This window comes from Antrostomus carolinensis, unplaced genomic scaffold (genome assembly GCF_000700745.2).
Source record: "Antrostomus carolinensis isolate BGI_N321 unplaced genomic scaffold, ASM70074v2 scaffold49597, whole genome shotgun sequence".
NCBI classification, from domain to species: domain Eukaryota; kingdom Metazoa; phylum Chordata; class Aves; order Caprimulgiformes; family Caprimulgidae; genus Antrostomus; species Antrostomus carolinensis.
The window spans coordinates 4,747-13,982 of NW_010326234.1; the positions used below are offsets into that span (position 1 = coordinate 4,747).

General features: G+C 52.4%; 1 protein-coding gene across 1 annotated transcript in view; it reads right to left on the reverse strand.

Moving 5' to 3' along the window:
* Positions 1 to 39: 39 nt before the first annotated feature.
* HECTD3 (HECT domain E3 ubiquitin protein ligase 3) overlaps positions 40 to 9,236 on the reverse strand; it is a gene marked incomplete at its 5' end in the record, with an annotated part of 9,554 nt that continues 357 nt past the window's right edge. The window contains 19 exons of the mRNA XM_010171501.1: positions 40 to 234; positions 478 to 549; positions 671 to 752; positions 987 to 1,061; positions 1,491 to 1,620; positions 2,005 to 2,211; positions 2,550 to 2,639; positions 2,986 to 3,105; positions 3,261 to 3,364; positions 3,787 to 3,851; positions 4,171 to 4,223; positions 4,902 to 5,084; positions 6,042 to 6,123; positions 6,609 to 6,774; positions 7,155 to 7,237; positions 7,652 to 7,765; positions 8,052 to 8,167; positions 8,597 to 8,732; positions 9,017 to 9,109. Coding sequence (XP_010169803.1) covers positions 150 to 234; positions 478 to 549; positions 671 to 752; positions 987 to 1,061; positions 1,491 to 1,620; positions 2,005 to 2,211; positions 2,550 to 2,639; positions 2,986 to 3,105; positions 3,261 to 3,364; positions 3,787 to 3,851; positions 4,171 to 4,223; positions 4,902 to 5,084; positions 6,042 to 6,123; positions 6,609 to 6,774; positions 7,155 to 7,237; positions 7,652 to 7,765; positions 8,052 to 8,167; positions 8,597 to 8,732; positions 9,017 to 9,109 — 2,056 coding nt within the window. The remainder of the gene's footprint in view (positions 235 to 477; positions 550 to 670; positions 753 to 986; positions 1,062 to 1,490; positions 1,621 to 2,004; positions 2,212 to 2,549; positions 2,640 to 2,985; positions 3,106 to 3,260; positions 3,365 to 3,786; positions 3,852 to 4,170; positions 4,224 to 4,901; positions 5,085 to 6,041; positions 6,124 to 6,608; positions 6,775 to 7,154; positions 7,238 to 7,651; positions 7,766 to 8,051; positions 8,168 to 8,596; positions 8,733 to 9,016; positions 9,110 to 9,236) is intronic.

Genomic DNA, 9,236 nt, shown 5'->3' on the forward strand with positions numbered 1-9,236 from the left:
GTCCAAAGATGTGCTGGTTACCACTGCTGGGAGCCAGGCTTCACACCTATATATTTATTATATATACACATCCTGGGGGGACAAGGGAGCTCTTCTCACTGCACAATTTTGTTGAACGATTGTCCATGCTGCTTGGTCAGGCTGCAACATCACTCTTCCCACGGACTCATATCTGTGTCAATGGCCACGCAGTTATAGGCAGCATAGCGCAACTTCTCTTCACATACCTTGGCTCTAGGGATGGCAGAAGGGGGGGAAAAAAAAGGGGGGGAAAAAAGACAAGGAGGAGTTGCCGTTGCTACATTTGCCAGCTGAGAGGACAAGATGCTTTCTGAGATGGAGGCTACGCTTCAACACATGGTACAGACAGAGGGACATAAGTGTGGCAAAGCGATGGGGCCCTATAGGTCAGCACAAAGGTTAAGAAGAGAGCCCAGACACACCCTCCCCCACCCACAGGGAAGCACCAAAACTTACGTGGCATAGTTGGGCAAGAAGAGGGTGCTGGAGCAGGTGGACGACTCTGGCAAAGCATCTGTTGTCTCAGAACTTGGGGAGAAGGTGATAAACTGGTCAGAACCAGCAAGCCAGCAAGGCAGGGGAGACTAGACCACACAGCCTTTTGGTGTGGGATCTGTCAGCCTTGTAGTCTACAGAAGAATGGACTCACCCCATCTTGTCTGGATAGATGTAGATCCGTGCAGGAAGGCGGCTTCTGCCAGTGACAAATCTGAGGAAGCGGCTGCGATCCTCTGTGAAGGAAAAATAGAGACATGAGCAGACCCTAAAGGGATGTGACCTGGAGTACAGCCACTTCCAGGTATCCCCAGTGCTAGCAAGCAGTTCCTTCAGCCCAGCTGCTTGGTCTCCTTGACTCCCATCTGTTCCCCAAGCAGCAGCAAGGGTGGTTTCACCCTCCCAGCTCCCAGCCAGCACACAGGGGCTGTCACGGCACAAGATATGCAGGGACAGAGCAAATCACTCACCATTAGTGAAGTTGTTGAGTGCTTCCCAGAAGTACTGAACACGGGTGTCCAATGGCTCAAAGTCCTCAAACCGGGCTGGCAGAAAGGACGGAAAAGGAGTTTATTAAAGATACAAGCTCCTCCTGGACAAATTAGAGCAGGGTCTCCCCTGCTCACCCAGAGGTCCTCTACCAGTGCAGGAAGAAACCTCTGGGTACCTGCAGGGTGTGAGCACATAGACCCAAGCTGTGAGGGATACATGCAGCCAGGCCCCTCCTAAAAAGCACATCCAGATCCACATCTCAGCTCCACAGAAGCTCAGATACCGGCAGCCTAGGGATGCCCCAGCCTCTAGTCCGAGACCCAACACGGAGACAAGAGACATCCCTGCCCCCACCAGCAGCCAGCTAAAGGCAAGAAGTATACTGGCCCTCATTATCACAGTAATAAAGCCTAGTATTGGCCTCCCACACCTCCCCTTGTCCCAGCATGGAGAGACAACAGTCAGCAGAGCCCTTCACTTACTAAGCTTCTTTAGGGCATCAACTGTGACTTCAGGGTCTCCACAGACTTTTTTTTCCAGCTCCTGCCAGGTGAGGAGGTCCAGAACAGCTTGGGGTACCACCTTCAGCAGCCCAGCCTGCATGGCCATGATCTGAAAAGCAGACAGGGTGGGTAAGCAGCATGTCTTGCCCGTTTCCCTAGCTTATGATTGAGCCTAGGGACTGGACATAAGCCATGTGACTGCTCAGTATGTGCTCCAAGGAACCTGAAGAGGGGAACAGGATCCCAGAGATGTACCCCAGTTCATTCAGGAAGCCCATGTCAGAGCTGGGAATAAAACCACGCGTCTCGCATGCTGCTGCAAGCCGCTTTGCTTCTCAACAGCTCCATGGGCTTCAGGACCTCACCAAAAAGGACTGACTACAATTGCACCAATGATCACAGGGACACTAACCACAATGCATTTTACCAGAAACAGACAGGGTGATATGTGTGTAGGAACAAAGTTACCACTGATGCTACGGGACAGTGTTACCTGCTCCTTGCTCTCCTCTAGCCGAGCCTTCTGCACCAGGCGGATGAACTCCTTGCGGTCCTCGTAGCGCACCACGGTGTTGCTGCCATTGGGGATCAGCTCCACCATGCGCTGGTCACTCAGCACTGTTGTGTAGGTCAGCTCATTCCCAAATTTGAACTCAAAGGTATCTTTGTCCATGACTTCCATCACCTCCAGGAGCTTCACCTGCCCAGGCCCCAGATGACTGCTCGTTAGAGATGCCCAGTGGGAAGTGGTGTGCCCGAGCCCCCATCTCCTCCCTTCCCAGACAAGGGCTGGTGTGACTGCAACAGCAGCACAGCACAGGATATGATGCCCTAGAGCCATTCAGCAGACCCTGGGGCATTGCATGCTTGAAGCAGTAGTCAGCATGGCTGCATCTCTGTATTAGCTATAGGATGTAAGAGTGCCCTTTTTGTACGTGTTTCTTTGACACATCACAGGAGGAAGCAAGTACAAGATGAGGACAGGGATGCAAATCACCACAAGGAATAGAACAGGCACAGCCTCCCAGTCCCTCTCACCAGCACAGAGTCCACAGCAGGGAAGTCTTTGCTCCAGCTGACCTCCTCTCCTGTTAATTGTTTCCATACAAAGCCAGGAAGAGCCAGGACCTGAAGGAGAACAGGGATTTTACTGAGTCTGTGCGAAAGAAGACATCCCCAAAGATGGAGATAGGGTTCAACAGTGCAGACACAAAGGAGCTTCTCTGCTCTGCCTGTCTGCATGCAGAGGCTATCATAGCCAAGCAGAGACCAGACACGCTCTCCCAAGCTCCCAGCAACATCTCTCAAAACTCAGGCTGTAAGCTCTCCTAATCTCTCGGCTCCAAATCTTGACAAACACTTTTTGTCCCAGTATGTGATCACAGAGCTCTCTCATGCTCCGGTCAGACAGGCTGCAGAAGGAGGCCAATCCTTTGTGGCAAACCTCAATGCAGGGATGGGGTTGGAAGCTTACCAGAAACTCCTTGCCCCTCAGAGCTGCTCCCATGATCTGCCCGATCCACTCGTACTTTGGGAAGTCTTTACAGGAGGGGTTGGGGACATACATGTCCCTTGCTTCTCCAGTGCCATTACCCTACAGGAGGCAAAACTCCAAGTCATGATCTCAGCTCATGAGGAAAAGCTCTGAACCAACAAAAGTAGGTACGCCCCTGGCATGCAGTGGTACAGGGACAGCACTGCATGGCCAGGCACAGAAAGATCTGCTTCAAATACCCCGACCCACAGCACCTGGTTGGACGTGCGCACAAAGAAGGGCAGAGGCACGGGGGTGTCTGCCGAGCTGGGACACAGCTCCTCCGACATGTCCGCCAGGCTGTCCCGAAAACCGCCACCTGCAACGCCAGAAGAATGGCATTTTTAGTGATGTGAACTCCCCATGTGCTGACCCTCAGTCATGGAGCAAAGGTGAAGAATTCTGGTCCGAGCAGAAGGCTCCTGTCAGAGTGTTACGGCATTGGAGGAAATAACACAGGAGGAATAACATCCCTGCCTGGCCTGTGGAGGACAGCCAGAGGGAGCATTGGCACCATCAAAGCTGCTGTGTTAGTGACCAATGGAGGTCTGGTCCCCATCCCAGCAAGCAGCACTTCATATCCAGGATGTGGCTGGGGGTGGCAGGACAAGGCAACCTGTCTTCCCTCCTTCCTCCATGGGCAGTAACACTGGGAGTAAATGAGAGCCCCTACAGCAACAGAGTCACCCCATCAACCCCCAGCTCTGCTCCAGAGGAGCCCTTGCCTCACACAACTCTTACCTTGGTCAATGATGCCCTCTGCGATGAATTTGCACTCCCACCACTGGTCATAACGCAACGGCCACCTGCAGAGAACCAGACGTTGCCTGAGGTGCTGCTCAAAGCCAAGGAGAGGCTGGGGAGGCAGCAGGCACAGCAGGGACACCGAGGCACTAGGGTGGCCCAGCCTGGGCTTAGGAAAAGGACAAGATCTCAATCTCCAGAGACAGCTGCATCCTCAGCAGAGAGATGACACCAGCCTGATCCCATGGCTGAGCTGGCTCCTGCCCCAGCAAATCCTCTCCAAAACACAAGACACACATAGGCTTCCCAAACACCCTGCTGTGACAGAGGACGTAGCTCCCAGCACTGCATGATCCCCTCCCTCCCCCAGACACCACTCACCTATAATCTAGAGGCTTTTCAAACTTGTCTGAGGGTTTCAGGCCTTCATACACCTGCAATAAGCAGAGAAGATCAAGGCATCCTCTCTCCAGGGAAACTGGTGCCAGATGTAGGCAGGAGATTGGAAGAAATCTAGTTTGCCCCAAACCTTTAAACACTGACCAAAGCTGATCTCTAAATGTCTAGGAGCCCTTCATTTTTGCAAAGGGAATATAAATTACAATGCTAACCACTGCATGGAGCTTTCTAGCCTTGGAGGTACACTGAACACATTAAACCCCCCAGCAGTCTGGGCTGTTTGTGCACACATAGAGCAACAGATCTTCTGGAGGTGGGAGGAGAAAGAAAACAGGAAGATCAGCATTGCTGTAAAACCACAATACGGGTCTGTATGCAGCTGCACTGTTGTTGCCACACAAGAATTCTTTGCTGCCCTTTTAGTGTAATGAGATTGTTATGCTCTGCATTAGCAACATGCCACAGAGAGCACTCACGATAGAGACTTCAACTCAGAGATCCCAAATCCCTCCTAGATGTTATTCCTGGATATGGGATCATCAGCACATGTAACTGTAGAGCCTATGAGTCATGTGCATGTGAAGAGGCCTTGAGGACTCCAGGTACCTCCAGCTCCAAGTTGTCCTTTCCACCCACCTCTATGTGGTTCATTTTGGCTCTGGGATGCCCCACTCTGCCCAGAGCAGCAGGGACCCTTCCAGGAGGGGCAGTACCTGGGTGAAGACAGCATTCTTGCAGCTGGGGTCCAGGGCAGGGTTGTCTCGGTGCTCCATAGCCAGGCGTCGGTTGATATAGAGCCGTGGCATGAAATTGGGTTTGCTGGTCTCCGAGTCCTTCAGACACTGGGTGATGAGAGCTGTGCGCCTCTTGGACAGCAGCAAGAACTGCTTGATATGCTGCCAACAGGTATGTCCAAAACATCAGAAGCACCCAGTGTTCTGGGTCACCTACAATATGTCACCTACTTCCTACTGAAGCTACTCTACCACCAGGTCTCTCTCCTTCCCAGGGCTGCTGCCTTCCACACACAGACAAATTCTGCTTGACAGTATTTGCTCCACCTCTGCCTCTGAAAGATTCTGCCTTCTGGCTTAACGGAGATACCAAGCCCAGTCCTCTCTCCATCAGTTGTCATCTGATGCTCACACTCCAGTATTGCTTGGACTCTCCTTCACCCTCACTCTCACCAGAACATCAGTCCTGCTATCCCTCCTATTTGTAATCAAAGCAAGCTCCTCTAAACCAACAAGAATCCTCAAACGCTTTGGGTCCCTGTGTTGAGCTGGCACAGGAATTACAGTCCTTTCTGACACCACGTCTGGAAGAACTGAATGGAGCTGCCCCAGCAGTGTCTGGCACGGGTATTCTGGGAGAGGATGTAAGGAAAACAGACAACTGGAGGGACAAACTCAGTCTTATGAGAAAGCTGGAAATCAAAAGCTTATTAAAGCCAGAAAGAAGTTACTGGTAAAAGCCTTGCTGTCTGGACACAGCCAGCTCAAAGCTGCTGGCAGCAAGTGCAGGAACAGAGTGTCCTGGGCTGACATCTCAGAGGGAATGTGTGTCCAGCTCACGTGCCCAGTCCTGCTATGGTCCAAGTCCTTTTGAGGATGAAGTGCTCTGGTTTGATTCTACTTGTTACCCCACAGCTACATGTTTCCACATCAGCATTTTAGCAGGAAAACAGCCTCTAAACAAAATCACCTTTCACAGCTTTAATGAACCTAGCTCAGCTGGCTATTTCCCTTGAGCTGCTTTAAAAGCAACAGTCACTGACTGCCTCCCTTGTCACAGCCCAAGCACAATCACCCTGCTAGACTGAGGCCTCACAAGACACAGAGGGGATCACTTACCTTGAGTTTGCTGAACGTGCCAACAGTGTGGTCCCAGGCTGGCACCAAGTGATGCAGGACACTGTCCAGGAGCTTGATGAACCTAAAACCCAAAGAAGAAGGTATTGCGACACAGGAGGGACAGGGATCTGAACAAGCCTATTCCAGACCAGACACTCCTGGACACAAGCAGAAAAGTAAAAACTGATCCAAACCCAACCCAGGATGGTCTTTTACATCACAGAGCCTTTAGTACTAAATTCCCACTCCCTGGGCACTGCAGAGACCTTGCACCCCTTGCAAGCGACTCTGCACGCACCTGCCCCACATGCCGCACAGACATGCTGCTGTGCTTGCGATACACAAGACGCTGAACTTGAGCTGCAAAATTCCTCTGGAAGTGTACGGGAGCTACCCCAGAGAGCCAACTTTGTTCCAAAATGATTCTGCTATTTTCTCCAGGGTCCAGGATGCCTGTCCCAAGGGGAGTGACACAGCTTTAGAGCTTACAGCCATACTCATGCTGGAGACGGCACCAATCCCTGCAGTAAACGCCACCCGACTTGTCCACCCCCCTCCATACAGTACCTTTGAATGAGCACAGCCCGTCGGTACAGCAGGTCAGGGTCTGTCCCTTCTAGACGAGGGTAGCGCACTAAATTGGGCAGCTGGAACATGTCAGCACTGAGCCCCAAGTCCCTCTGTCGGGAGGATTTGATTTTGATGCCTCGGAGGCGAACATCAATCCCATCATCTGTCAAGGAAGACCATGGATGATACGCTAAGACCACGAGAAAGCAAGCCTTCCAGCATGGGAGGTCTATAAGTAAAAGCACTAGGAATGTGACTGGCTCCACCAGCTCTGAGGCTGTAAACCAAGAGCCTGAAACACCTCTGTGAAGAAGCAGCAGGCCATTTACATTAGGAAAAAAAATAAATAATTGAAGGCAGAGAAAGATAGAATGAAAGCTGAGAGCTTGCAAACCTCCAGGTCCCCCTGGAGTTTCCCATGCTTCTTCCATGTCTCATCTGAAACAGCCCGCAGGGCCAAGAAGTACAAGCCAGAGGAACAAACTCTTAATGTACCGCATCTTACAGGCGCATTACAGATGTGGCCATAACACCCAGCCCTACCTCTGCACTCCACAATCCGGATCTCAATGACAGGCAGGTGTGTTGTCATGTCCTCAAGGACGCACACATCCCCAATGTAGCTCCTGCAAACACAGCACAGACCAGGGCTGCGGAGCTGTTCCCTCGCCCATCCTGCCAAAATCCACTTGGCTGCTTGTAAGGGAAGAGAGTTTGCATCTCCTGAAATGGAAGACTGCGGCAGGATCCCAGGCTCAGTTACCTACAACATGGGCTATGCTGAAGAACCTGTTGGTGCCTCATGTCCAGGAGACATGTTCCTGACAGGTCCCACAATCAGATCAGGAGAGTCCTGACAATTGTGCTATTTGCTATTGTAGGCAGAGTGAACCTACAGCTCAGAGATGGAAAATGCCTGTCCCAAGGCCCTGGGCCTCTTAAAGCCAGGTTGGTCCTGGCATGACTGCTTAGGCTCAGGGTGTCCAGCACCTCCAGCCCCTGCAAGGGCCACGCTACCTTCCCCACCTCCATCCACTCACTCATCAATGCCGACATCATTCAGTTTCTTCAGATTGTCCCCCTCGCCCCCATACACGGCAACTCGCTTGGGCATAAAGTTCTCATCGGTGGTATCCACTGTCAGCAGAAGCTTCCTGCAAAAGGAAGCATGAAGTGAGGAGAAGGTAACCACAGCTGAACACCCATTGCTGCTCCCCCTCATTGCCTGGTCACGCTTTTTACCAAGGCCATGCAGCTGGCGCTGGGAACCCTGGGTACCTGTAACAACAATGCTAAGACCCCTTCAAGCCCAGAGCAAGAGCAAGGGCTGAGGGGCAGGGAGCGCAGGGCAAATTTGGGCCATGACAGACTCATGCAGAGAGCGGGGGCTGCAGGGCTCGCCTCAGTTGTTAGCCAGTGCGCAGGGGAGAGGTGTCTCACTTGACAATGGTGCCTTTCTTCATGTTGAGCCGCACCCAGTGCTGGCCCTGGGACCCATCACTCTCCCAGTACGTGTCGGCATGGCTGTCGGTCAAGCATGACACATTGAAGTCCTCCTGGAAGAGGGATTGAAGGAAAGGAAGATCATATGGGAGTAGGATTAACTTCTCCTTAGTGGTTACTCTTGTCATGAATCTTAGAGGGCATCAAACTGTCCTGTTCTTTTTACTGGGCTGTGGGTAGACGCAGGGAGTAGAGAGTGCACAGGACACTGGGGCTGACCCTCCAAAGTGCTCCGAGGTCACACACACAGCACAGAACATCAAACCCTCCCTAAAATCAGCTTAGCAGCTAATATTAGCATTTGCTTAGCAAACCACAGCCCCTCCAGGGGCCACATTACACAAGACGCTGCATGATGGTCCCCAGGCTTCTCTCCCACATCCTCAAACACAGCCCAGCCCAGCCCAGCCCACCAAGCACCATCCGTGCTCCCGAGCCCCATGGTCCAGCAGGGCTGATGCAGGGTTGTCCCTTTAACCCACCGTGTAGGACGAGACATCAATGCTGTCCACGTACTGCTTGACGCTGCCCAAATTCTCATCCTCCTTCCCAATGTGATCATACAGGAAATGCACCAGGTCTTCGTCACATTCGTAAGTCCATGTTGGGGGAACATACCTACCAGGAAAAAAGGATTAATGGGTCGGGAAAGCCAGGGGCAGTCAGACTAATGGGTCAGGGAAGGCAAGTCCATGTCCTGCTTGCCTTGGTCTTGCCCTGTTTTCTGCTTTGTGCAGGCTTATCTAGGACAAGACTGTGCCGAGCAGAGCTGTTCCCCGCTGCCTGTCTTCCCCTCCTCTCCCCCTGGTCTGCAGAAGACCTGCTCTGCAGAAGACAGCTGTCTGAGCAGCCAGGGAGAGCCAGTGGCTTGTGCCCAACCACCGCTGGGAAACAGCTCATACCGAAGCTTCTCTACTGCAGCCTCATCCTGCTCCATGGGCTTGGGCTTCGCTCCGAGGCGCAAGGAGTACGTCAGATCCACCACCTGCTCCCATCTGAAAGAACCCAGAAAAGCTGGGAGTGAGAAAATCCCAGGGGAAAGAAGGAGATGGTGGTTGAGGAAGGGGAAGATTTGGGTTTAAAGCCCCACTGCAGTCCATCCTCCATCACCTCCAGCTCATC